General features: G+C 49.8%; 1 protein-coding gene and 1 long non-coding RNA gene across 5 annotated transcripts; one reads left to right on the forward strand and one right to left on the reverse strand.

Annotated features, from left to right (window-relative positions):
- Positions 1 to 52: 52 nt before the first annotated feature.
- Positions 53 to 19,457, reverse strand: STIP1 (stress induced phosphoprotein 1). The gene is made up of 14 exons (XM_002821589.4): positions 18,879 to 19,457; positions 11,963 to 12,172; positions 10,892 to 11,033; positions 10,604 to 10,745; positions 9,412 to 9,580; positions 7,067 to 7,193; positions 6,869 to 6,971; positions 6,490 to 6,610; positions 4,572 to 4,668; positions 4,314 to 4,438; positions 1,685 to 1,721; positions 1,369 to 1,472; positions 975 to 1,147; positions 53 to 540 (listed from the first exon to the last, which is right to left on the reverse strand). The coding sequence occupies exons 1-14, from the start codon at positions 18,885 to 18,887 to the stop codon at positions 468 to 470; spliced, it is 1,632 nt and encodes a 543-aa protein (XP_002821635.2). The 5' UTR covers positions 18,888 to 19,457; the 3' UTR covers positions 53 to 467.
- Positions 19,450 to 27,953, forward strand: LOC129048904 (uncharacterized). 4 transcript variants are annotated; one of them, XR_010141713.1, is made up of 4 exons: positions 19,450 to 20,343; positions 20,436 to 23,555; positions 24,700 to 24,797; positions 26,394 to 27,953. It is a non-coding gene; the product is annotated as an uncharacterized LOC129048904 (long non-coding RNA). The 4 variants fall into 4 exon arrangements; XR_010141714.1 differs by having other exon boundaries at positions 26,409 to 27,953; XR_008511586.2 differs by having other exon boundaries at positions 20,436 to 22,223; positions 24,682 to 24,797.

Consider the following 27,953-nt stretch of genomic DNA (forward strand, 5'->3'; position numbering starts at 1 on the left):
ACAAACTCCTGGTTTAAAAAAAAAAAAAAAATCACTCAAGGCCAAAGCAACATATAACCACGCCCAACTGGCTTGTTTTATTGGAGAAGGGGATGCAGAATAAACAATGTGAGACGGCTGGGACCTGAGGCTGGAAGAACCCCCTCCCCTCCCCATACATGCCCACTGCCCCAAATAAAAAATAACCAACTATGGGAGAGCAGCCGAGACAGCAACTGGGCGCAGGGGAAGGAGACACGGAACTTGAGGGCAGCGGTGAAGAGACCATGCGTGTGCTGGGAGGGCCCAGAGGCAGCAGCGGCACAAACAGCGCAGGTACGAGTCTCTGTGTCTTCCCCGGGGTTATGTATAAATATAGAGAGATGAGGCCTTCTCTCCCCTGCTCTCCCTTCCGCTCCGTGCTGCTCGCCGCGGTCCCAGCTCCTCTTTCCACATGAGGGCGAAGGGAAGGGGGGATGAACAAGTCATCACCGAATTGCAATCAGACCCACATCCATCAGCTTCTGGATCTTCTGTGCTATTACAGGATTCTTTAAGTGTCTACAGAGGAAGACGCAGTTATTTGAAATGAGACAACCTTTAAAGTCTTACTTGCTCTCAGAGAAAAACCCAATTCAACCCCCTCTACAGAAGGCCCCGGCAGGGAGGGGTCCTGGCGAGGCCCGGGACGCCGAGCCGCAGAGGCCTGCTCCACTTCGCAGAACTTGCCAGTCCTACTCTGAGCCCACGACACAGCTTCCAGTCAAGACCTTTCTCCCAGCTAAATGGGCCTTTCCAAATGACTGCTTAAGCTATCACAACTAACAAACAAAGCCCTTCCAGCTCGCCACCCACTGCCAATCTCCTTAAGTTCAAGAAGAATGACAGAATTCCTCTTCCTCGCAGACTGAGCATACCACCCCCCAGCTGCGTGCACTCATCTGCCTGCTTTTGTTCTCCATTTCCAGCAAGGCCGCCTCTCTGACTCTACGTACTCGCTGAGTGCCTGGGGGTCCTTCTGCATCTGTTCCAGGATAAGGCGCATGGCTGGGTCACTCATGATCTGCTGCACCTCAGGGTCGGCCATGGCTCGTCGCTTCACATCTTCGGGGCTGTCGTGCCGGTTGTACTGTGCCATCATACAGCGCTGGTAGCCGTCTGCTGCCTCCTGCAGTCCAGAAGAGACAAAGGGGAAGCGTGTTAGGACCACCCAGCTCACTGCTTCAGCAGGTCCAAGATAACAGAAGTAACTGACAAGGGGAGAGAGAGCAAGTAAGAGAGAAACAGAGAGAAATGGAGGTGACAGGGAAGAAATCAGGGACTGAACATGGAAAAGACCCAACAGAGAAAGAGGCAGGGGGAGCCCCTGGAGGCCAGAAGCAGCCCCACCTTACAGCTGGAGTCCAGGTCTAGCGCCTTCTGGTACACATCCATGGCTTTGGTGTAGTCCTTCATCGCTTCCAGGGCAGCGGCTTTCCGTGTATAACCCTTGACTACAAACAGGAGAGGTGGCGCGTTATCCAACCGCAGCGCCCAAGGCTGCTCCTTGCACCTCTTCACCTGCACACCAACACTGTTCACACCTGCTGATGCTGGATCCTAAATCCTACAGGTCCCAAGGACACACAGGTAGACAAAGGGCTTGCCCTTTCCTTCTCTAATCTTTTGGCTAGAGACAGGGGACAGGCAGCAGAAAGGCACTTACTGAAGGTCGGCTCCAGCTGGATACATTCCTCACAGTCCTAGAATGAAGAAACAGAAAGAAATTAGGCTCATTCCCTTGGACAAGCTTACTACAGGCAACTCAAGCATGTGGACTTTCAACTCTAAGGCCTCACCCAGCACCACACAGAGGTGACAACACCAGGAAAGACAACTCCAGATGATGGATCATCCCACACAAGACAAACTGCCCAGACTCTGCAAGAGGCTGATGTTATGAAAAACACATAGTGAGGGACAATTCCAGTTTGAGAAACTGAAGAGTACATGACAACTAGACAAAATGCGTGGGCCTTGGTCCTGAGAGCTTTGGAATCCAAAACCATTGCTGATTAAAAAATAAAACAACACCGGGTGCGGTGGCTCATGCCTGTAATCCCAGCACTCTAGGAGGCTGAGGTAGGTGGATCACCTGAGGTCAGGAGTTCGACACCAGCCTGGCCAACATGGTGAAACCCCGTCTCTACTAAAAAAAAAAAAAGAAAAAAAATTGCTGGGCTGGTGGCTGCACCTGTAATAATCCCAGCTACTCAGGAGGCTGAGGCAAGAGAATTGCTTGAACCCAGGAGGCGGAGGTTGCAGTGAGCCAAGATCACGCCATTGCACTCCAGCCTGGACAACAAGAGTGAAACTGTCTCAAAAAAATAAAAACAAACAAACAAAAATAAATAAAAAAACCTCAGAGTTTTAAAACGTATTTTTGGAGAAGTGGGCAAGTTTCAGTATGGATGGACAGACCTCAGATGGCATCAGGGCTTGGCCTGGTGAGGTCGCGTGTGCTGACAGTGCTACACTGGACAGGGAGTCTTTTCAGGCAATGTGTGCACAAGACTTGGATGTCTCATTCTAAGTACCAAATGTATACAATTTCCTTTCGCAAACAGTTCAGCAAAAACAGGTCAATATTTGTCAGATAAAGGTGGAACAGATATTCACTATGTATTCTTCTCTTTGAAACATCTTCGAAGTGAGAAATGCTGAGGAAGAGAACACTATCTAGTACACTGAGCTCCCCTGGGCTTAATTCCAACCCTTCCACCAAGAAGCTGGGACAGCAGCAGAAATCCCATTCATTCTTTCTCCACGCTCTCATGATCGGGAAAGTACTGCCCACCTCCCAGGTGACTGACAACCTGCTATTCTTTGCCTCACAAATCAATGTGCTTTTGACATGACTCTCGTACAATCCTACTAGTAGAAATGATGTCTCTAGGCCAAGACACAGACCCAGAAGACAGTGGCACAAAATATAAAAACCAACACTAACCCAGGTATGGCTGTTTCTAGACAGGTCACACTTTGTCACCTTCCCACAATATGGTCCAGGTTTGTCAGCTAGAGAACAGTTGAAAAAAACTGCTGATAGAGGCAGGGTGGCTGAGATTCGAGAGGATGAGGGAACTTCACAGTGTCAAACAATCATATTTGACCTAACTTGATATGACTGAGAACAGCAGACCTACCTAGCTGAGCAAAACAGAAAAGCAAGGAAGGATGGTACAGCTGCTGAAAAACATACGGTGGTTCCTCAAAAATTAAACATAGGCCAGGCGCAGTGGCTTATGCCTGTAATCCCAGCACTTTGGGAGTCCGAGGCAGGAGGATCGCTTGAGCCCAGGAGTTTGAGACCAGCCTGGGAAAACATGGTGAAACTCTGTCTCTATAAAAAATACAAAAATTAGCTGGGTACAGTGGTGCACACCTGTAGTCCTAGCTACTCAGGAGGCTGAGGTGGGAGGATGGTTTAAGCTGGGGAAGCAGAGGTTGCAGTGAGCTGAGATCGTGCCACTGCACTCCAGCCAGCCTGGGCGATAGAGCCAGACCTTGTCTTAAAAAAAAAAAAAAAAAAAAAAAAAGGGAGGGGGGGCCAAGCGCAGTGGTTCACGCTTCTAATCCTAGCACTTTGGGAGGCTGAGGCGGGTGGATCACCTGAAGTCAGGAATTCAAGGCCAGCCTAGCCAACATGGTGAAACCCCATTTCTACTAAAATACAAAAAATTAGCCAGGCATGATGGCGGGTGCCTGTAATCCCAGCTACTTGGGAGGCTGAGATGGGAGAATCGCTTGAACCCAGGAGATGGTGGTTGCAGTGAGCCAAGATCGTGCCATGGCACTCCAGCGTGGGCAGCTGAGCGAGACTGTCTCAAACAAACAAACAAAAAAAGTAAACACAGACACCACATGGCCCAGCAATTCCACTTCTTAAAAATGGTTAAAAAGGCAAAAACAAAGAAAAAAGAGGAAGGATACGGGGCTGAAAGGACCCACCTTCTAATGTACTGCCAACCAGTAGTAGCTCCATGGGCCAGGACCAGTTAGATACAGGTCCCATATTTTACACACACACACACACACACACACACACACACACACACCACTATAAATCTGGGCAACAAAGCAAGACCCCAACTCTACAAAAAAATAAAAAATATAGCAGATGTGGTGGCATGTGCCTGTGGTCCTAGCTCCTCAGGAGGCTGAGGCAGGACAGAGTGAGACACTGTCTCAAACATCATGATCATCATCAACTCAATGTTAATGAGAACACAGAGAGAAAACCCACTCCTCATGTGCAGGCTTTCAGTAATGGCCGCCCCCACAGGTCTCCTCACCTTGAGTGCCAGCTGGAACTCCAGGAGTTTGGTGTAGCAGGCAGCTCGATTGCTGTATAATTTGGCATCTTTCGGGTTCCTTTTGATGGCTTCTGTATAATGCTTCATGGCCTGGGGATAGTCCCCTGGGGAAGAAAAACAAAGACTATCTTTTAAAAAGCAGAAAGCCCCCAGATGCAGCCGGCCATATTACCCCATAGCCAGGCACGGGAGGCACACCCAGCGCCGCTCCCCCGATCCCTGAGCTGCAGGCAATACCTTTCTGAAAACACTCGTTGCCTTTGTTCTTCTCCTCCAAAGCCAGGTCGGGGTTTATGTAGGCCAGCCGCTCTTGCTCCTTCAGGATTTTCTCTGCCTACAAAACATAATTCTTGGAATAATAAACACTCATAATCATCTAAATATTGGGCTTAAAAATCAGATTAGGGGCCGGGTGCGGTGGCTCACGCCTGTGATCCCAGCACTTTGGGAGGCCGAGGCGGGTGGATCACAAGGTCAGGAGATCAAGACCATCCTGGCTAACATGGTGAAAACCCCATCTCTATTAAAAATATAAAAAATTAGCCAGGCGTGGTGGCGGGAGCCTGTAGTCCCAGCTACTCGGGAGGCTGAGGCAGGAGAATGGCGTGAACCCGGGAGGCGGAAGCTTGCAGTGAGCCGAGATCGCGCCACTGCACTCCAGCCTGGGCGACAGTGCGAGAGACTCCGTCTCAAAAAAAAAAAATCAGATTAGGATTTTAATTTTCAGAGTATTGCTCGCAAGATTTTTTTTTTTTCTTTTTTGAGATGGACTCTCACTCTCACCCAGGCTGGAGTGTAGTGGCACGATCTTGGCTCACTGCAACCTCCGCCCCCACCAAGTTCAAGTGATTCTCCTGCCTCAGCCTCCTGAGTAATTGGGATTATAGGCGCCTGCCACCGCGCCCAACTAATTTTTTCGTATTTTTAGTAGAGACGGGGTTTCACCCTCTTGGCCAGGCTGGTCTTGAACTCCTGATCTCATGATCCACCCACCTCGGCCTCCCAAAGTGCTGGGATTACAGGCGTGAGCCACCGCGCCCGGCTATTGCTGGCAAGATTTTAAAAGAAATTTACAGTCTTTATCATTAAGTATGCCATGAAAGAGAATGAATGGCACTGACACAACACTTGGTCCAAAATGAGCCCTGTATGGAAAGGATGCACGCCATACTAGCACAACTCATTTTCTCACCAATCCTTTGTCACGCCCTACATAATTTATGACAACTGGCCTAATTCACATCATTTTTGTTGTATAAAATAGTCAAAATGTTATGTTACAAGAACTATTAACACTCTTAATGCACAGGCCCTCAATATTAACACATTTAGGGTTGAAATCTTGGCCAATACCAAAAACTGCAAAAAAAATAAACCAGATCACTTCCTACATGTTGTCACTGTTAAATGACAGAGAAAGAATCATATAAGATGACCAAAGCCACTACCTAAAAAAAGGTCAGGTTCAGCCAGGCATAGTGGCTTACGCCTGTAATTCCAGCACTTTGGGAGGCTGAGGAGGGCGGATCACTTGAGTTCAGGAGTTCAAGACCAACCTGGGCAACACAGTGAGACCCCTTCTCTACAAATAAAAAAAGTAGCTGGACATGGCTAGGTGCAGTGGCCTGTAATCCCAGCACTTTGGGAGCTTGAGGTGGGTGGATCATGAGGTCAGGAGTTTCAGACCAGCCTGGCCAAGATGGTGAAACCCCATCTCTACTAAAAATATAAAAATTAACAGGGCATAATGGTGTACACCTGTAGTCTTAGCTACTCGGGAGGCTGAGGCAGGAGAATTGCTTGAACCTGGGAGGCGGAGGTTGCAGTGAGCAGAGACCATGCCACTGCACTCCAGCCTGGGTGAGAAATAGAGACTACATCTCAAAAAAAAAAAAAAAATTAGCTAGACGTGGTGGCACGTGCCTGTAATCCTAGCTACTCAGGCTGAGGTGGGAAGACCACTGAAGCCCAGGAGGTTGAGGCTGCAGTGAGCCATGATTGTGCCACTGTCCTTCAGCCTGGGTGAAACAGTGAGACCCTATCTCAAAAAAAAAAAAAAAAAAAAAAGTCAAGTTAATTATTAAATAAAACAGTAAGAAACAATGGCTCAATTATTAGGAAAACAAGAAAATACACCTGTTCTTTTCCTACGCACCTGCTGGCATTTCTTGAGCACATCTGGGGTTCGGTGTTCTGCCAGAGACTTGTTATAGAAATGGATGGCATCCTTGTACTTTTCTTCTTTGAAGTAGGAGTTGCCAATTCGAGCATACGCTCTGATAAAGAAAGAGGGACAAGGACCGCTTAGGACAAAGAGATAAGGTCAGCTCCTGCAGAAAAACACACCTGCAGCTAGAAAGGCCCGCATCACTGCCTTCAACACCTTTTGTCTTGTCTCCGGTGACCTTCTTGCCAGCCCTTTCTTAACAGAGCAAATTCTATGGCCAGCAGCCCTCCTCCCCATGCAGAGAAACTTAAGTCTTGGACAGCAAACCCTCCGCGCTACTCAAGGTATTCTGGAAGGTCGAGCCTACTTGGCAATCTGTCGATAGTCTTCTCGGTTTTCTCTCCCCACTTCAATGGCCTTCTCACAAAGCTCCCGGCACTTATTGTAGTCGCCCTTTTCAAAGTATACCGCTGCCAGGCAGGATGGTTAAGAAGGAACAGTCAGTCCTTGCTTCTTCCCTCAGAGACACCCAACAATTCCCTTGCCCCTTGTTTCTGGGCCTCACCTGCTTGATTGGTAATGTAAGTCATGTTGGTGGGGTCCAGCTCCTTGGCTTTGTCGTAATGCTTCAAGGCTGTGTCAAAGTCTTTCTTCTTGTAGGCATCGTTCCCCAGCTCTTTTTCTTTCAGTGCCTAGATGAGGTTTAGAAGAAGTGAGTGCTAAGCAAATCTAACTGAGGTGACAAAGACAGCAAGAATCTATGATCTGTCACAAGTTCTGAAATACAACTAACATGTATAGAATTCTAGCAAGTTTTCCTGAAGGCCTCTTCATCAATCAGCTATAGATAATACAGTCAAGTATCAGCCGTTAGAATGAAAACTAACTTCATCTTTGCTTGCTCTGAAACTCCTTTTCCACCTACTCTCCTGGATCTTTGTCAGGAAGCAGAGCGCTTCTTTAGGGGAGAGAAAATCCCTTTGACTTGAAGCAACCGGTGAGGACAGAAGCGTTTTGGACCAGGCTTTTTTTTTTTTTTTTAATTTATTATTATTATACTTTAGGTTTTATGGTACATGTGCGCAATGTGCAGGTTAGTTACATATGTATACATGTGCCATGCTGGTGCGCTGCACCCACTGACTCATCATCTAGCATTAGGTATATCTCCCAATGCTATCCCTCCCCCCTCCCCCCACCCCACAACAGTCCCCAAAGTGTGATGTTCCCCCTCCTGTGTCCATGTGTTCTCATTGTTCAATTCCCACCTATGAGTGAGAATATGCGGTGTTTGGTTTTTTGTTCTTGCGATAGTTTACTGAGAATGATGATTTCCAATTTCATCCATGTCCCTACAAAGGACATGAACTCATCATTTTTTATGGCTGCATAGTATTCCATGGTGTATATGTGCCACATTTTCTTAATCCAGTCTATCATTGTTGGACATTTGGGTTGGTTCCAAGTCTTTGCTATTGTGAATAATGCTGCAATAAACATACGTGTGCATGTGTCTTTATAGCAGCATGATTTATAGTCCTTTGGGTATATACCCAGTAATGGGATGGCTGGGTCAAATGGAATTTCTAGTTCTAGATCCCTGAGGAATCGCCACACTGACTTCCACAAGGGTTGAACTAGGTTACAGTTCCACCAACAGTGTAAAAGTGTTCCTATTTCTCCACATCCTCTCCAGCACCTCTTGTTTCCTGACTTTTTAATGATCGCCATTCTAACTGGTGTGAGATGGTATCTCATTGTGGTTTTGATTTGACCAGGCTTTATTCTGAGGCTGCAGCAGATCTGGTGTCGGTCTTGTGGTTGCCTCAGGGTCTTAGTTGTCAGGGAACCATAGCAGAGGGGGTGGTGAGTGGATGAGAAGCGGCTGAGTGGCACGAGTCTTCAGCAAAGCTCACTATCGCCCACACTGGAGGGCCTTTTTCCAGCTGAGACACCCTAAACAACCAACGCTTACCCATTTCAAGGTGCTAAATTTGGCAACAATCTGCTGTTCCAGTTTACAAGGAGGGAAATGAAATCGTTGAGACGCATGCCTCCTGCTCTAAAACAGTGCTGCTTAGCGGACACTCCCAACCACACACCATGTCCAGCCAGGAAGCAAAGGCCTACGGATTGATGTGGACAACATTTTTCTGGATCACGACAAGGACGTGAATTACTCCCAACTTTCCAGTCTTGCTCGGACCAACATTCACACGGGCAGCAATGAAGCTGCTGTGGTGACCATGGGAAGGGCAACTCCCGCTGCTCACTCTTTGCTACACATTACTCCTAGGAATGCTCTTGTGAAGCTCATCTTTTTTTTTTTTTGAGACAGAGTCTCGCTCTGTCACCCAGCCTGGATAATGACGAGATCTCAGCTTATTGCATCCTCTGCCTCCCGACTGCAAGAGATTCTTCTGCCTCAGCCTCCCAAGTAGCTGGGACTACAGGCGCCCACCATGACACCTGGCTAATTTTTGTATTTTTAGTGAAGATGAGGTTTCACCATGTTGGCCAGACTGGTCTTGAACTCCTGACCTCAGGTGATCTGCCCACCTTGGCCTCCAAAAGTGCTGAGATTACAGGCATGAGCCACCGCGCCTGGCCTGAAGTTGATTTTTTAACATGCTGACCATTCTAAGGAATAATAGCCATAAGCTTAGCACATACTAAAGCACTCAAAATAGTTTCAGGTGGGCACAGTGGCTCGTGACTGTAATCCTAGCTGAAGCAGGAGCATCGCTTGAGGCCAGGAGTTCAAGACCAACCTGGGAAACACAGCGAGACTCCGTCTCTAAAAAAACCATAATAATCATGGTCAATCAAGGTCAATAGATGTCCCCATTCGACATAAAGATTTCTAGTTGTTTACAAATAGGTGACAATGAGGAGAGAAAAAAACAAGACCTGCTTCTTATTCTCTGGAAGATCTTCTTCCATTGGCTCTGGCTTGGTCTCCTTTTTGGGAGGGGGTGGTGGTGGAGGTGTTGCAATCTCTTCCTCCTCATCCATACTGCCCAGATCGACCCCAAGGAGGACGCTGAGAGTGGTCATGATCCGGGGATCTTGTAGTTTCCTAGTATTGATTTAAAAAAAGAAAGAAAAATTGTAATTACTCCTCCCCACAATCAGTCTTTTAACTCCCACTTACTACTAAAGTCAGATTCCTGTGTTTAGAAGCTCCTTACCCATCAAAAGATGGCTAGATTTTGCACCAATCATGAGTTACAATTGAGGAATACTCAAACCGTCAAAACACCATCTAAAATAGTCAACAAAAATAAATAAAATGAAGTCACAGATAGCTGGGCACGGTGGCTCACACCTATAATCCCAGCACTTTGGGAGGCTGAGGCGGGCAGACCACTTGAGGTCAGGAGTTTGAGACCAGCCTAGCCAACATGGTGAAACCCGTTGCTACTACTAAACATACAAAAATTAGCCGGGCGTGGTGGTGTACACCTGTAATCCCAGCTACTCAGGAGGCTGAGGCAGGAGAATCGCTTGAACCCAGGAGGTGGAAGTTGCAGTGAACTGAGATCACACCACTGCACTCCAGCCTAGGTGACAGAGCGAGACTCCACCTCGAAAAAATAAAATAAAATAAAATAAAATAAAACGAAGTCACAGAGGTCAAGTTTATTCCTCAAGGTTGGCAGATACACAGAGGAATGACTTGTTTTAGGTATACTTCCATAGCTGATCTCAGGCCAGAAGATTGCGATAGAGATGGATACCAGTACAAGATTTAGACACATCTTTACACATGAACTTCAACCCTGTTTCCACTCTGATATACCAACAGAGACAGTAGGGCCTAAGTAGATGGAAAGGATGGGGTTGACGCTAGATCAGAGTTCTAGAAGAGCAGGCAAGAGGTGTATACAGATGACAAGGAACATTCTAGATTACTGTGATATATGCTCCCCTGACCCCTTCTATAACTACAAATAAACGACCACCACCTACTGCTCTGCAGAGAATAAGCAAAGGCAGAAACTCCACAGTTTAGACAAGGGAACCCTCTGCTGTGAGGTTACAGGAAGAAAACATAACATTCCCCCGATTTCCAGAACCTCAATGAGCGGCGTCCACTTACGTGCCCAGGTCAGAAGGCTTGTTTCGTAGCTGCTCTATTAGCTCCCGGTAGGTAGGATCACTGAGTAGTGTCCTTGTCCTGGGATCACTCTCCAACTTCTGATACAGATTAGGCATGTTGAAAGGGTTCATGAATTTTCTCTCTGTCCGAGTAAAGGAAAGCACATCACTATGAAATGAGTTCACTAAATTACTGTGTCCCATACCCTACCAGACTGACATTTCTTGGGGGGAAGATTCAAAATTAATCCCATTAATAATAAGAAAGAAAACTGTGCGTGGTACCTACCTGCCAACCTGGCCTCCATATTCTGTAAACCCTCTTTCAGCTGAGGGTTATTTGCCTCGTGTTTTAAGCCCTCCTCATAGGTTCGCTTCGCTTCTTCAAAGCGGTTTAAGAACTCTAGAGCTGCTGCTTTTCGTGAATAGCCCTTAAACCACCAAAGACAGACACAAAATAAAGAACACCCAGAGGTAAATCTAGAAGATGAACTCAAAAAAGAACAATTCTACTTTTATGGGGGAAAAGAAATGAGTATTCACATGAAGTCCAAAGAGAAAAAAAGGAGAGGAATAGGCTACGAGGCCAAGGCTGCTACTTTAAGGATCCATCCAAATAGCAGAGGCACATCTGCCCCACCCTGTTCACCTCTGATCAACTGTGGTCAGTTTCTTTGGCAGCATTTTTTTCCCTTACTTTTGGTAAAGACAGGCACTCCTTATGTTGCCCAGGCTGGTCCCAAACCCTTGGGCTCCAGCAATTCTCCTGCCTCAACCTCCGAAAGTGCTGGGATTATAGGCGTGAGCCACTGCACCGGGCCTCTTCCCCTCCTTTTTTTTTTTTTTTCCTCTTTTTTTTGAGACAGGGTCTTGTTGTGTCACCTGGGCTGGAGTGCAGTGGCACGATTTCAGCTCACTGCAACCTCCGCTTGCCAGGCTCAGGTGATCCTCCTGCCTTAGTCTCCTGAGTAGATGGGACTAAAAGCACATGCCACCATGCCTGGCTAAATTTTTTTTTGCATTTTTAGTACAGACAGTGTTTCACCATGTTGGCCAGGCTGGTCTTGAACTCCTGACCTCAAGTGATCCGCCCACCTCAGCCTCCCGAAGTGTTGGGATTACAGGCGTGCATCACCGCGCCCAGCCCCGGCCTCTTCCTTCTTAGTACCAAAAATAAAGCCTGTATTACAACTAATGGCTATCTTAGATTTGATGAAAAATGCCATTTCTGAGGAGGATACTCAAATGGGGAGGCGGGTAGGTAACTATCAGTGTATTAGGACAGGTAAACCTCAGGCCACCAAAAGGCATTTCTGGAAAGGTCTGAAGGGCCTCTCTCTCTCCACTGCCCACAGCTGACCTTGCCCCAGTCAGGCTTTAGGTCGACGGTCTTGCAGCCATCCTCGTAAGCCTTCTGGTAGTCTCCTTTCTTGGCATAGGCAGCAGAACGGTTGCTGTACAGCACGTGGTTGTGGGGATCCAGCTTAATGGCTTCGGAGTAGCACTGTAAGGCATCATCGATGTTACCCACGCTCAGGGCTTTGTTGCCTTTCTCCTTCAGCTCATTGACCTGAGGGGAAAGGAACACACAGCTTCTCTATGATGTGCCCATTTAATCCCAAGCTTTAAAGACAATACTCATTCTTTTATGTAGTTATCAACAAATAAATAGGTGACTTTACAGATCAGAAGAGAGAAAACCGGTTCATTTATTTAATTTCTCACACCTTCCCTAAGGAGCCAGCAAAGAAAAAATAAACAGGGGTAAAGAGCCCAGGCTGCACTCCACGCTGGCCCCTATGTGACGAACGAGGGCTCTGCCACTCTTCCGGTCTCCACATGGAGCTCACGAAGTCAATCCAGAACGTACCACATGCTCCTTCCATGGAAAAGTCAATTCATTTGCCACAGATTTCCAAAGCATCCAAATGACAAACAGAGCACAGCCCTAGTCACCCCTCACAGGAAGAAGGTGGGCGGAGTGGCACTGATACATGCTCCAGTGACCCAAAGGCTGTGGGATGGCAGCGGAGGCTTCTCTTTCTTGGGAGTGGCAAGATGCTTGCCTATGGCGTAGTTGCCGTCTCCTCCCATCAGGGAAGAACCAGTCTCCATTTCCTGGTGTGGCAAAATGTTGCCACATGATAGATAAATGTTCATTAATGGGTAACAGTCAAGCTAGCTCCCCAAACTGATTCCTGCCATTCTTAAACATTACTACATTACAAAGGGGATGGAGGATAAAGAAATGCTACTGTGGTTTAAACCTCTCCCTTCTCAAACATAGGGAGTGCAAGAAGTAAGGATACAGCGGGGTTTGGTTTTGTTTTGTTTTTTGAGACAGAGTCTCACTCTGTCACCCAGGCTGGAGTGCAGTGGCACGATCTCGGCTCACTGCAACCTCCGCCTCCCAGGTTCAAGCAATTCTCCTCCCTCAGCCTCCCAAGTAGCTGGGACTACAGGTGCACACCCCCATGCCTGCCTAATTTTTGTAATTTTAGTAGAGACGAGGTTTCACCATATTGGTCAGGCTGGTCTTAAACTCTTGACCTCAGGTGATCCACACGCCTTGGCCTCCCAAAGTGCTGGGATTACAGGTGTGAGCCACCACGCCCGGCGGGATACAGCAGTTTTAAAAAGTGAGGCAGCTCTGCCCGGCTGCCCCACCGACTGGGAAGTGAGGAGCGCCTCTGCCCGGGTGCCCAACTGGGGAGAGAGGAGCACCTCTACCCACCTGCTCCAACGTCTGGCAAGTGAGGAGTGCCTCTGCTGGGCCGCTGTGCCTCTGCTGGGCCGCTGTGCAACCCTCCAAGTGTGAAGTGACAGCCTTGTGTGTGATCTTTCTGCCCTCCTCAAGTTTGCATTTTCCACATTAAAGTTTACTTTTTCAGCCGGGCGCGGTGGCTCACGCTTGTAATCCCAGCACTTTGGGAGGCCAAGGGGGGTGGATCACGAGGTCACGAGATCGAGACCATCCTGGCTAACACGGTGAAACCCCATCTCTACTAAAAATGCAAAAAATTAGCCGGGCATGGTAGCAGGCGCCTGTAGTCCCAGCTACTTGGGAGGCTGAGGCAGGAGAATGGCATGAACCTGGGAGGCAGAGCTTGCAGTGAGCCGAGATCATGCCACTGCACTCCAGCCTGGGCGAGAGCGAGACTCTGTCTCAAAAAAAAAAAAAAAAAAAAGTTTACTTTTTCATTAAAAAAAAAAAAAAAAAAAAAAAAATGCGAGGCAGGCCTTGGCCCTGTCAGAACAGGGTCCTCGCTAAAGGGTTTCTCCTTACCGAGCTGCCCCACAAAAGGTCAGGTGCCCCACAGCAGCCTACCTGAGGGTAGGCAACCCCTCGAGAAACTCATTGTATTTATTATTATTATTCTTTGAGACGGAGTCTTGCTCTGTCCCCAGACTGGAGTGTAGTGACACGATCTTGCCTCACGGCAACCTCCGCCTCCCAGGTTCAAGCGATTCTCCTGCCTCAGCCTCCTGAGTAGCTGGGATTACAGGCACGCACCACCACATCCGTCTAATTTTGAATTTTTAGTAGAGATGGGATTTCTCCATGTTGGTCAGGCTGGTCTGGAACTCCTGGCCTCAGGTGATCTGCCCGCCTTGTCCTCCCAAAGTGCTGGGATTACTGGCGTGAGCCACTGCGCCCGGCCAACTCAGCCTTTTAAGTAGCTGGGACTACAAGTGTGTGTCACCACACCTGGCTAAATGTTTTTTTCTTTTTGTGGTAGAGATGGTGTCTCGCCATATTGCCCAGGCTTGTCTCAAACTCTTGGCCTAAAGCAACCCTCCTGCCTCAGTCTCCCAAAGGTGAGCCACAACACCAGGCCAAAATACACTTTTAAGAGGTAAGCGTTCTGTGAGATAGAGTTATGTCACCGAAGTTACTAACTCAATCTATGTATTATCCACCTACGACCCAGTAAATTGATGCAAGAAATAATTTTGTCAAGAGAAATGATTTTAGGCTGTAATCTCAGCACTTTGGGAAGCTGAGGCGGGTGGATCACCTGAAGTCAGGAGTTCGAGACCAGCCTGGCCAACATGGTGAAACCCCATCTCTACTACAAATACAAAAATTAGCCGCTGCCGGGTGCGGTGGCTCACGCCTGTAATCCCAGGACTTTGGGAGGCCGAGGTGGGCAGATCACCTGAGGTCAGGAGTTTGAGACCAGCCTCAACATGGAGAAATCCTGTCTCTACTAAAAATACAAAAAAAAAATTAGCCGGGCGTGGTGGTGCATGCCTGTAATCCCAGCTACTCGGGAGGCTGAGGCAGGAGAACTGCTTGAACCTGGGAGGCGAAGGTTGCGGTGAGCTGAGATCGCACCATTGCACTCCAGCCTGGGCAACAAGAGCGAAACTCAGTCTCAAAAATAAATAAATAAATAAATTAGCCGGATGTGGTGGTGCATGCCTGTAGTCCCAGCTACTCAGCAGGCTGAGGCAGGAGAATCATTTGAACCTGGGAGTCGGAGGCTGCAGTGAGCCAAGATCGCACCACTGCCATTCTCACCTGGGGGAGAGAGTGAGACTCTAACTGGGGAAAAAAAAAAAAAAGAGAAATGATTTTGGAATCCTCAAATAGATCAGGAACTTCCATCAATCAGAGACCTAACAGAGGCAAGCGCAGAAGGAACCGGCCAAATTAAGCAAACAAGGGATAAAAAATCCTAGAGCCCAAGACGGAGGCCAGAAGACCAACAGTTAACAAAACTCAAGTGGTGTCAAGAGGCAGCTGGTGAAGTTCCTGCCTATGCTTTAGAAAAGCATTTTTCAAACAGAGTACTGATCAGCAGTGGGTCAGCAAATCAATTTTGTAGGTCATGACCAGCGTTTTAAGAGACCAAATGGGACAAAAAATACCAGCACACAGTGCACATAACAGTAAATACTGTTTTGCTGAATGTGTTACATGGCTGTACGCCTGTGCTGGGTAAAATGTAAGAAGTGTATTATTGTGGGATTTATTTGAAAGTCCCCTCTTGAAAAAAAAAAAAAAAACAATCCTGAACATTCAAAATCTGTCCATCTTCTTTTTTTTTTTTTTGAGACGGAGTCTTGCTGTCATCCAGGCTGGAGGGCAGTGGCGCAATCTCGGCTCACTTCAAGGTCCACCTCCCGGGTTCAAGCAATTGTCCTGCCTCAACCTCCCACGTAGCTGGGATCACAGGCGCGCGCCACAATGCCTGCCTAATTTTTTTTTTTTTTTGAGACGGAGTCTCGCTGTCGCCCAGTCTGGAGTCCAGTGGCGCAATCTCGGCTCACTTCAAGGTCCGCCTCCTGGGTTCAAGCGATTCTCCTGCCTCAGCCTCCCAAGTAGCTGGGACTACAGGCGCGTGCCACCACATCCAGCTAATTTTTGTATTTTTAATAGAGACAGGGTTTCACCATATTGGCCAGGCTGGCCTTCAACTCCTGACCTCGTGATCCACCCGCCTCAACCTCCCAAAGTGCTGGGATTACAGGTGTAAGCCAGCACGCCCGGCCCAGTTTTTTTTTTTTTTTTTTTTTGTTATTTTTACTAGAGACGGGGTTTCACCATGCTGGACAGGTTGGTCTCAAACTCCTGACCTCATGATCCGCCCACCTCGGCCTCCCAAAGTTCTGGGATTACAAGCGTGATCCATCGCACCCGGCCCAACTTGAGTATTTTCTAAACTGAAATACAAACCTCACAGTTGAAAATGAAAACAAAAGGTAGAGACATCGTGTTTGTTTTCAGGAATGGCTTCCAGATGGTGGGCTCAAACACACCTGGGATTAAATGCCAGGTCATCTGTACAGCTGCCATGCCAGTTTGCTGTCCTGAGTTAAGTCAAATATTCATTTACCATCTACCTACCTGTACATACACTTCTATCGCGAGTGGTGGTAATTTAAAAACAAACATTTTAAGACCAGGCAAGGTGACTCACGCCTGTAATCCTGGTGCTAATGAAGTGGGAGGCCAAGGCTAGAGGATTGCTTGAGCCTAGAAATTCGAGACCAGCCTGGGAAACAGCAAAACCCCCGTCTCTACAAAAAATTTTAAAATTAGCCAGTTGTGGTGGTGTGCCCAGCTACTCAGGAGACTGAGGCAGGAGGATCGCTTGAGGCCAGGAACTTGAGGCTGCAGTGAACTATGATCCCACCAGGGCACTTCAGCCTGGGGCACAGAACCAGACCCTGTCTCTAAAAAAACATACAAAATAAATTTGGTAACAGAGATCGTTTCTTTTTTTTTTTTTAGATGGAGTCTCACTCTGTCACCCAGGCTAGAGTGCAGTGGCGCGATCACGGCTCACTGCAACCTATGCCTCCCGGGTTGAAGCAATTTTCCTATCTCAGCCTCTCCAACAGCTGGGATTACAGGCCTGCGCCATGCCCCGCTAATTTTTGTACTTTTAGTAGAGAGGGGGTTTCACCATGTTGGCCAGGCTGGTGTCGAACTCCTGACCTCAGGTGATTCGCCCACCTTGGCCTCCCAAAGTGCTGGGATTATAGGCGTGAGCCACTGCGCCCAGCCGAGATCCTTTTTTTTTTTTTTTTTTTTTTTTTGAGACGGAGTCTCGCTCTGTTGCCCAGGCTGGAGTGCAGTGGCCCAGTCTTGGCTCACTGCAAGCTCCGCCTCCCGAGTTCACGCCATTCTCCTGCCTCAGCCTCCCGAGTAGCTGGGACTACAGGTGCCCACCACCACGCCCGGCTAATTTTTCTTTTGTATTTTTAGTAGAGACGGGGTTTCACTGTGCTAGCCAGGATGGTCTCGATCTCCTGACCTCGTGATCCGCCTGCCTCGGCCTCCCAAAGTGCTGGGATTACAGGCTGAGCCACCGCGCCCGGCCCCAGATCCTTTCTTAAAGGTAAAAGAGCAACATCTTATTCCAGAAATCTTTTCCTCATCTATACTACAGCCCATTTAACCCTAGATACAACTGAAATATTATATGGGCACAAAAAAGTTTACTGACTTCATTTCCACTCTTTTTAATACAGCAAGGAAGCTCGAGCTTTGCCTAAAGCAGCAACTGCTACAGGAGACCAAAGGCTCAGCTCTGTAGCTCACACCAAAAAAAGGATGGTAGTCACTAGTCCATCGAGATGTCTTATTTAAGGGGAGCGTGTGGGCGATCTTAGTTTTATGGCCCTGAAGTTAAGAACCAAATAAGTTTCAGAATTGTCACCCTCAAGTGTTACGGGCCCGGAGCGAAGAGGGTAGTACTCCCGAGCGGGAGGATGATTTCTCGCAGGTTGGTAGAGGTTTCTTGGAGGTTGTTTTGTCCTTTTTCTTCCGATGAATCATTACAGCTCAATGACAGCTTGCAATGGAACAAAACCTCTAGACCTTTCACAACCACAAACTACTGAGGACATAACCAAGTCACTGAAAGGAAGCAGCAACCGCTTCAAACTCGGCCCCTCAAATGCTCAATAGAGGCCCATAACTTTCAGCGGTTGATCTCTGTAAATTGTCTACAACCACCCCCGGGTAGTCAGAAATCCATCTTTCAGACGCACCTTTCGGAAGCGTTGGTCCTCAGTCACTCGACAATCACACACACGAGCATACAAAAAGAGGGGGAGGGGCCGCAATACATTTGTAAAACACTGTCAGAGACGGAATACGTTCCAAGGACTTTTGCGGCACCGTTCCCTTTCCTGCATCAGGTAGAGTCGGTCTGCCGCTCCTCAGACCCTCGCTCAACGCTCTCCCACCCAGACCTTCTCAGATGTGGAAGAGTAAGATTTGCCTCAACTGCATCCCAGGCTGCTAAGATCCTCGGCTACTCCCAGTGTATTCCCGTCCCCGCTCCCTGGATCCGTCCAAGTTCCGCGTGGCTAAGTCCCGAGCATTTTCTCCATCGGCCGTGTCAGATCTCCCGGAGGGGTACCTCGCGGGTGCGGACCCCGGCCCCCGGCCCACCTCCACCCCGCCCCCTGCGGCCCGCACCCTCCCCAGCATGGCCCACAGCCGCCCCGTCGGGATGCCTTCAGGGCCCGGTCGCGACCCTTCTTCCCGCCGCCGGCCGGACTCACCCAAGCTGTGGCCTCTTCCCGGCCCTCCTCGCCCAACCAGGGGGCGATGGGCGCTCCCCGCGGCCGGCCTCGCTACAGACCCCGCTCCCGCCCGCCGCCCGCGGCCCTCACCTCCCCGCCGCCGCCCCGTCCGGCCCCAGCACCCAGCTCTAGTCGCCTTGATCCGGCGCCCGCCCCGCCCCCCTACCGCCGCCTGGCCTCCGCCGGTCCCCGAGCAGTCTCGGGGCCTCAGCCCGCCCCTCCCCCTTCACCTGCTCCATAGCGCAGCGCAGCCCGGAACCCCGTTGAATCGAATCCGTCCGCTCCGCGTTCCCAACCGCACGCGCCGCCTTCTGGAACTTACTAGAAGCTGCCGGGACCCCCGGCTCCCGCCCCTTCCTCGCCTGCTCACTGGTCGAGTTCTTCCAGGGGGAATCTCTGTGCTGCTCTACTATTGGCTTGAGGTCCAGCCCATCATCTCCACTTCCCTCTCATTGGACAGCGGGGAGTAATTCCCTCAACCCTGCCTCCCCCGCACCTCAGGATTGGGCTCTCCTCTATAAACCCACCCATCTGAGGCTCCACGAATGGAGGGAGGAGCGGACTTCTGCGACACGGATTGGTCTTTTGCACTGTCAATCGTAGCCGCGCTGGCCGCGCCCATTGGTTCTGTTCGTTCTGGAAATTTCCACCTCTCCCATTGGGCTGCCGGACTCCATGTCGGAACCGCCTTCAGAATGAGAGCGATTCCAATTGGGCGGAGGGTTGCCAACTCTTTGCGCTGATTGGTTTAAATCGCTGCCCTTCAAAAGGCCGGGTTTCGCCCCGCCCGTGGCATATGCGAGTACCGGCTGCAGTTGGGGTCAGTAGCTGTGTCTCCGGCGGCTGGGAGGCCTCTGGGTTGCTTTCCCCCTCGCTCCCGAGTGCCGCGACTTCCAGGCGGTCCCCGGGATCGCCAGCGGCACAGGGCCCCAACCCTTCCCCCGCGCATCGGGATGGGGGTCCTAGCCGGTGGGAGCTGCCTGGCCCTCGAGCGCCAGTTGCCCGCGTTGTCCAGCGCTCCGGTCTCGGCCCGGCCCTCCTGCATCCTGGCTGTTAGGTTCTGAATGTTCCGGAAATGCCACGTGACCGCGAGGGCGCTTGGGCTTGGGCTGGACAGGCCGGGGATCTCACCGCGGCGGGCCCGGCTGTCCCGCTGGGCGTCCTCAGTGGAACTGCACACCCTCTCTCAGCGCGCCGGTCGTTTGGTCCTGTAGGGCCAAGTGGAATTCGTGCGGTGTTTAGCACGCGGGAAGCACTTAACGAAAGGGAGCTGCCCCTCAGCCCTCGTGAGTCCGATGTAAAGGAGTGAAGGAGACGAAGAACTGAATCAGTAGTTGACCGCCTATGAGCTGGCGAGCTGTGGCCTGGTAGGGCCTTAAATCCCAGCCCCAGAAGTCAGAGGCAGGGCAGGCACCCCAAAGCGTGGAAGAGATGCACCTGCGGAGTGAACATGCTGCTATTGCTTCTAGGGTCAGCTGCGGTTCCTGGAACAAAGGAGCCGCATGACTCGGGTCTGGCGATGATCTTGGGCTCTGCAGTGTCCTCATCCTTCCCTCTCTCTGGGTAATGCCATCTTCCCAGGGTTTAGAGTGTGTCCTCTCTGCCAGTAGCTTGTCTCCACAGCGTCATCTTTAATTCCACCTGCCCCACCCGTTTTGGACACTGCAGCCAAGTTGCAGCACATCCGCAAACCTGGTAATCCCTCACTTGAAAGTGCTGGAGGCTTTAGGATGGAGTTCAGAGCCTGTGCAATCTAACCGCCTGCTTTTTTTTTTTTTTTTTTTGAGACGGAGTCGAGTCTCACTGTCTCCCAGGCTGGAGTGCAGTGGCGCCATCACAGCTCGCTGCAGCCTCAACCTCCTGAGCTCAAGCCATCCTCCCACCTCAGCCTCCCAAGTACCTGCGGTTAGAGGCAAGCACCACTACGCCTAGCTAATTTTTCTGTTTTTTTTTTGTATAGACGGATTTCGCCATGTTGTCCAGGCTGGTCTTAAACTCTCGCTCTGTCTCCTAGGCTAGAGTGCAGTGGGGCGATCTTGGCTCACTGCAACCTCTGCCTCCTGGGTTCAAGCAATTATCCTGCCTCAGCCTACCAATTAGCTGGGATTACATGTGTGCACCACCACGCCCGGCTAATTTTTTTACTTTTAGTAGAGGCGGAGTTTCACCATGTCGACCAGGCTGGTCTCAAGACTACTGACCTCAAGTGATCCCCCCGCCTCGGCCTCCCAAAGTGCTGGGATTACAGATGTGAGCCACCGTGCCCAGCGGTTTTGCATTTTCAATTGTGGGGCACGGTGAGAAAAAACTTGAAGAAAGCAAGGGAGTGAGATCCATGGAAACGTAGGGGAGAACCTTGCAGGCCCATGGAACAGCCAATGCAAAGGGCCTGGGGTGGGAGCTGCCTCGGGGTAGCCAGGATGGCAGGAGGCACAGCTGCCGAGAGGAAGCAGAGGCCAGGTCCTGCAGGGCTAGAGGCCATTGCCACTCCCGAACACATTGGCAGGTTTTGAGCAGAGAAGTGACATGATTTTAGTTTTCTCAGGATCCCTCTGGCTGCTGTGTGGAGGAAGAGGGGAGGGTGAGAGCAGGGATACCTCTTAGGAGGCTGTGGCAGTAATCCCAGGGAGCCAGAATGGGAGCAGAGAAGGGGACAGGAATTTGATTCTGGATGCATTTTGGAGGGAGCATGAAGAAAAGCGGGGTCAAGGGTTCCTCCGAGGCCTTGGCCTCCTCTCTTATTCATCTACATCCATCTGTCAAGGACACCTTTCATTTCTTCTTGGCACTGTCTCTAGGCCACCACGCTGCTGCCCACCTGACCAGCAGTGGCCTTTCCAGGCCTTCCATCTTCTCCCCAGCAGCTTCTCTCTGCGTGGCCAGGTCCCATTTCCCACACACCTTTTTTTAGAGTGTGTTGCACTGCTCTGAGTGCAGGGCTGTAGCAGTGACCAGGGCAGCCCCAGATGAAGCTTCTGCTCACAGGAACCTTTTCTACTGAAAGAGATGATACCTAAACTCTCAGCTGTGTGACTTTAAGCAACTTGCACAACCTCTCTGTACTTCAGTTGCCTCCATCTTCAAATGGGGATTAAAAAGTGTTGACATCATAGTGGTTGTGAGGATTACATGATTTGATATTTTTATAAAGCACTTAGAAGTTGTCGAGAAGAGTGCCTGGGGATTGCCTAAGGTCAGGAGTTCGAGACCAGCCCGGCCAACATGGAGAAACCTCGTCTCTGCTAAAAATACAAAAACTAACCACGCATGGTGATGCACGCCTGTAGTCCCAGCTACTCGGGGAGCTGAGGCAGGAGAATCGCTTGAACCTGGGAGGTGGAGGTTGCAGTGAGCCAAGATTGTGCCACTGTACTCCAGCCTGGGCAACAGAGCAAGACTCGGTCTCCAAAGAAAAATAAAGAACAGTGCCTGGCCACAGAATAAGAACTACATGGAGTTACTAAATCAAAATCGGTGCACAAATGATAATTCTTAAGAGTGAGTGCTACAGAGAACACAAAAGGCAAGGCACAGAGAGATGACCTGGGAGGCAGGGAAGGAAAGCACTCCCAGAGGTGAGTGGTTAGTGAAGGCCTGTCAGAGATGGGGTGAGGAGAAGCCTAGGGGCTACAGGGCGCCACACAGGGCAACAGAAGATGCAAAGGTCCTGAGGCCAGGGCAAATTCAGAATTTTTTTTTTTTTTTTTGGTGAGATGGAGTCTTGCTCTGTCGCCCAGGCTGGAGTGCAGTGGCACGATCTCGGCTTACTGCAACCTCTGCCTCCTGGGTCCAAGCAATTATCTGCCTCAGCCTCCAGAGTAGCTGTGATTACAGGCATCCACCACCACGCCCGGCTAATTTTTGTGTTTTTAGTAGAGACAGGGATTCACCATCTTGGCCAGGCCGGTCTTGAACTCCTGGCCTCATGATCCACATGCCTCAGCCTCCCAAAGTGCTGGAATTACAGGTGTGAGCCACCGCACCCGGCCCAGAATTCTCTTTATCTTTTTTTGTGGGGGGAGTGGGGGACAGAGTCTCACTCTGTCATCCAGGCTGCAGTGCAGTAGCGCGATCTTGGCTCACTGCAACCTCTGCCTCCCAGGTTCAAGCGATTCTGCCTCAGCCTCCCGAGTAGCTGGGATTATAGGTGCCTGCCACTACGCCCAGCTAATTTTTTTTTTTTTTTTTTTTTTTTTTTTGTATTTTTAGTAGAGATGGGGTTTTACCATGTTGGCCAGGCTGGTCTCAAACTCATTACCTCCAGTGATCCACCTGCCCTGGCCTGCCAAAGTGTTGGGATTACACAGGCGTGAGCCACCATGCCTGGCCCTGGCCCAGAATTTTCAAGAAACCTAAGGAAGGCTTTTTTGTGCTCTAAGTGTCCTTCTCTGTAAGGTAGTGGGGATGAAGTGCTCTTGACTTCCCAAGGTTACTATGCAGATTGAACAATATAATCCTCCCGGGTTGGCCTTGAGTCTTGTCAGACCTGAAGCTTATGACAATTTGAGAGCTCGCTTTGAGAAAAGAAACACACAAAAAATGAGGTGTGTGGCTTTAGAAGGAGCACAAATGGGGTCCCCGATGTTTAAGCTGCTTTAGTGTTACAGTAAAGCCACCTCTGAATACCCAGAAGTGTTAGCTCTTCTAACTTCCACCAACTCAGTCTTCTCCAAGCCTCTTGGTGGACTCAGAGGAGGACAGGGAGGCAGCCACTCTGGCCGGTCAGGGCCCTCCTCCCAGGTCCCTGGAACAGAGGAGCACCAACCACAGCTGCATCCTGGCCTGGGCATCACGTGACGTCCCAGAGTGATTCACGCTGCTATTTCAGTGCTGGTAGGGAGAGGCATGGCGAGGCTGTATCTGGAGTCAGCTTGAAGGCCGTAGTTCCTGCAGCAATGGCACTGAAGGTACAGCGAGGGTGACTGAGTCTCAGCAGAGCAAATTCCCAACTTTAAAGTTTTCTCAATATCAGAAAAACTAGGAGAGCTGGATCTCAGTGTAGGTGGGGAGTAGGGGTTAGAGAAGGGCTGCAGCTCAGAAGTTGGGCTCTGTAGACCTGGAATTTTTGTTTGAAACTCCTAAGAAATCTCTTAATTTCTTAACTTAACTGAGTGATCCTAACTTGTAGCTCTTCTGCAAAGATAGAATTGGCATCCTCATTAATGGGGAAAATAAAGTACTGTAGAGTTCTGTCCAATTCCGAGGACTTGTATAGAGCCAGGCACTGTGCCAGATGCTTCAAGGAATAAAATGATAATTATTATCTAATAATTATTAATCAGAGAACCCTGGAGCCCAGTCCCGGGCCTTGCTATCCACACCCCCCTCCCTGGGAGATCCAGCCAGTCTCGTGGCTATAAATGCCATCTCAGATGACTCCCATAATTCTGTCCTCTGCACAGATCTCACCCCCCAGTCCCAGACTTATTTATCCAGCTGCCATCTGGACATCTTGGTTTGGATGTCTGATGGACTTCCCAGGGTGCTCAAATCATAACTCCCAATATCCCTCTCAACCCCGCCTGCCCTTGACTTCCTCTTGCCAATGGCATCATTATTCTTTCAGTGGCTCAGGCTGAAAACTGTGGAAGCATTCTTGACTCGTCTCTTTCACAGCCCACATCCAGTCCATCAGCTAATTCCGTCAGCTGGACGCAGACCCCCGGGACCCCCTCAGGATGTGGGGGGAAGGAGTGTTGCTCCTTGGGCTGGTAGATGGCCAGAGTCAGAGGTGACAATGTGCTTAGACACCCTGCAAGGGGCCCCCCCAGCCTGGGCACCCAGACCATATATAGCCTCTGTAAGATGTGGGGTTGGGTTGGGGGATGGGAGGAGAGACTCTATATTTCAGGGGACCGCTGAGGTGAGGCCAGCTCAGCGGCAGCCACGGCCCACAGTGGATCAGAGCCCTTCCCAAGGGTTAAGGACCATGTGAACAGGGAATGGGATGAGTTCCTCACAGCTGAGTAGGATGGAGGCTTACAGTTAGAACAAGGTGATCCCAAGGCAATTTTTTTTTTTTTTTTGAGACAGTCTCTTTCTGTCACCCAGGCTGGAGTGAAGTGGCACAGTCTCAGCTTTCTGCAGCCTCTGCCTCCCAGGTTCAAGCAATTCTTCTGCCTCAGCCTCCCAAGTAGCTGGGATTACAGGTATGTGCCACCACGCCTGGCTAATTTTTGTATTTTTAGTAGAGATGCGTTATTCCCATGTTGGCCAGGCTGGTCTCAAACTCCTGACCTCAGGTGATCCACTCGCCTCGGCCTCCCAAAGTGCTGGGATTACAGGCATGGGCCACCACGCCCGGCTGAGGCAATAGTTTTCAGCTAGGGTGTCCCCAGCTGTCATTTGGCAATGTCTGGAGACATTTTGAGTTGTCATAACTGAGTGTGTGTGTGTGTTTGTGTATATGTGCACATGCGGTAGTGGCCAGGGATGCTGCTAAACACCCTACAAGGCACAAAATAGTCATCACAATTATTTGGCTCCAAATGTCAATAGAGCTGAGGGAGAGAAATATTAATATAAACACAGCAGTTCCTGCACACCGAGGTTGAGGGTCGAGGGTGAAACCTGCCTGCTACATGGCAGGCAGATTGCAACTGACCACAGCACATAATATGACACCCAATGGCAAGAGAACGATGTCAAGGGTCACTGAGGGAGATGAAAGATGGTGCATGTTCATTGACACCCCTCTCATTGCAAAGTGGGAGGTCTGTATCCCCTCCCCTTGAATTCCATGGAGTTGGGACTACTATGACCAATAGAATACAATATTCTTGCAGTTTCCAAGCCTTATAAAACTGGCAGCTTCCACTTCCTGTTTCTTGGGACACACTGTCTTGGAGCCTGTGCTGCCACTGAAGAAGTCTGAGTGCCCTGAGGCCACCATGGTGTGGGAAAGCCCATGCTAGCCTTGTGGCAAGCCAATTGTTCTGCAACGCAGCGCAGGCTCCAGGTAACATGAAGGAAGCTGTCTTGGGCCCTCTAGCCCAGCCCAGTCTCCAGCGAATCCCACTGAGTGACCCTAGTCGAGGCCACATGGAGCAGAAGAATCACCTAGCTGATCCCTGACCCACAAAATCTTGAGATGGAATTAAATGGCTGTTGTTTCCAGCCAGAAAAGCAAGGTAGCTTAAGGTAGTTTGTTCTACAGCAGTAGGTAACTAGAAGAGTCACATCCAAGGATTTGTTCCTGCACTTTCCCCCTCGCCACGTATGGCAGAAATTCTCAGGAATTCTCATGAGCCAGTGTCATGCTAGTGCTTGTTCCATCTGCTCCTCTCCAGCCGCCCCAGCCCGCTGATCCAAGCACTCTGAAATGACTCCTGTGTGTCGACTTCTTCCCATGAGGAAGACGTTTCCTTCACTGCCATGTGCTGGACCCCACTGCAGAGCCCGGGGCATTGTCAGTGCTTAGTGTTTGTCGAATGAGCCAATGGAACTGGTCACCCTCCGCTGCCCTGGGGGTCCCTCAGCCTCTCCCTGAAGGTCCCTTGAACCTTCTCTCTGGGCTTCCTCACTCCCTTTTCTGCTTATTCTTTTCTGAGCCAAATTGTTGTAGCCCCTCAGATCCAAATGGCCCAACCCCACTGTCTCCTTTCCAGCACCTCTGTTGAGAAATACCAAGTGGTAGAGAGTGTGCCTGTGTGGGCGTGGGTGGGATACGTGCCTCTTCTACACCACCCGTAGGAAGGTACGCTTAGCAGTAGCTATTGAAAACACAAACGTGATTCTGCTCTTAGGAATGTGTCCCACAGGTGACCCTACCCTGGTGGCACAGGACGTCTCACGCAGCACTGTCTGGGACAGCAAAAGGGATGGAAACCACCTGAGTCCAACCATGGAGGACACTGGAAAACACGATGCTGCCGCCATAGGATGGGATATTGGCAAGTGTGAAGAAACAACATTTGGGTAGATATTGACATGGCAATGACATATGGTAGAATGAAAAAAGTTAGTGGTTGTGATATTGTGAATATAATAAGTATGCATATTTGGGTTTCACTTCCAGTTCCTGGCACAGAGCTCCTGAAACACTTGTAATTTTTTGAGTGGTGGTGGGAGAGGAGCATCTTTTGTTACTCATAATGAGCCCCTTTCAACCATAAATGTATGCTAATGAGGTGACTCTTGGCGCATGAGGGTGGTAGCCAGGGGAAGGGGAACCCAGGAAATGATTAGAGGGTTCAAACCCTGGGGAGGGGAGATGGGGTGGACATTGAGTTAATTACCAGTGGTCAAGAATTAATCAATTATACCTGCATAATGAAGCCGCCATAACACTCCTAAATGAGGCCGGATATAGTGGCTCACGCCTGTAATCCCAGCACTTTAGGAGGCTGAGGGAGGTGGATCACCTGAGGTCAGGAGTTCAAGACCAGCCTGGCTAACACGGTGAAACCCCGTCTCTACTAAAAATACAAAAATTAGCCGGGTGTGGTGGTGCATGCCTGTAGCCCCAGCTGCTCAGGAGGCTGAGGCAGGAGAATCGCTTGACCTGGGCGGGAGGCAGAGGTTGCAGTGAGCCAAGATGGCACCACTGCACTCCAGCCTGGGTGACAGAGCAAAACTCCATCTGAAAAACAAACAAACAAACAAAAAACAACTAAATGACAGGGTTCAGAGAAGAACACATGGAGGTGCTGGGAGGGTGGCGTGATCAGAGAGCACTTGGAGGCTCCGCATCCTGCCTTCCGCACCTTGCCCTATGCATCTCTTCCATCTGGCTGTTCCTGAACTTGTATCCTTTATGATAAACCGGCAATAGTAAGTAAGGCTGGGTGCAGTGGCACATGCCTGTACTCCCAGCTACTCGGGAGGCCGAGGCTGGAGGATTGCTTGAGCCCAGGAGTTCAAGGCTGCAGCGAGCACCACTGCACTCCAGAGACACTGTCTCCAAAAAAAAAAAAAAGTAAGTAAACTGTTTTCCTGAGTCCTGTGAGCTGTGCTAGCAAATTACTGAACCTGAGGAGGGGGTCATGGGAACCCCCAATTCATACATCAGAAGTATGGGGGGCCCAGGACTTGCTCCTGGAGTTTGAAGTAGGGGCAGTCTTATGAGACTGGGCCCTTAACGTGTGGGAGCTGATGCCAACTCCAGGTTGATAGTATCAGAATGGATTCAATTGTAGGACACCCAGATGGTGTTGGAGAGTTGGTCGATGTGGAAAAAAAAAAAACCCACACATTTGGTGTCAGAAGTGTTGTGAGTAAGAAAAAAAAAGAGCATAGTAGTTGTGGAACAGTGTGTATGGCTGAATCCTATTTTTGTAAAAATAAAATTATGTGTGTATTTCTTC

Source organism: Pongo abelii, chromosome 9 (assembly GCF_028885655.2).
Source record: "Pongo abelii isolate AG06213 chromosome 9, NHGRI_mPonAbe1-v2.0_pri, whole genome shotgun sequence".
In the NCBI taxonomy this organism is placed as follows: domain Eukaryota; kingdom Metazoa; phylum Chordata; class Mammalia; order Primates; family Hominidae; genus Pongo; species Pongo abelii.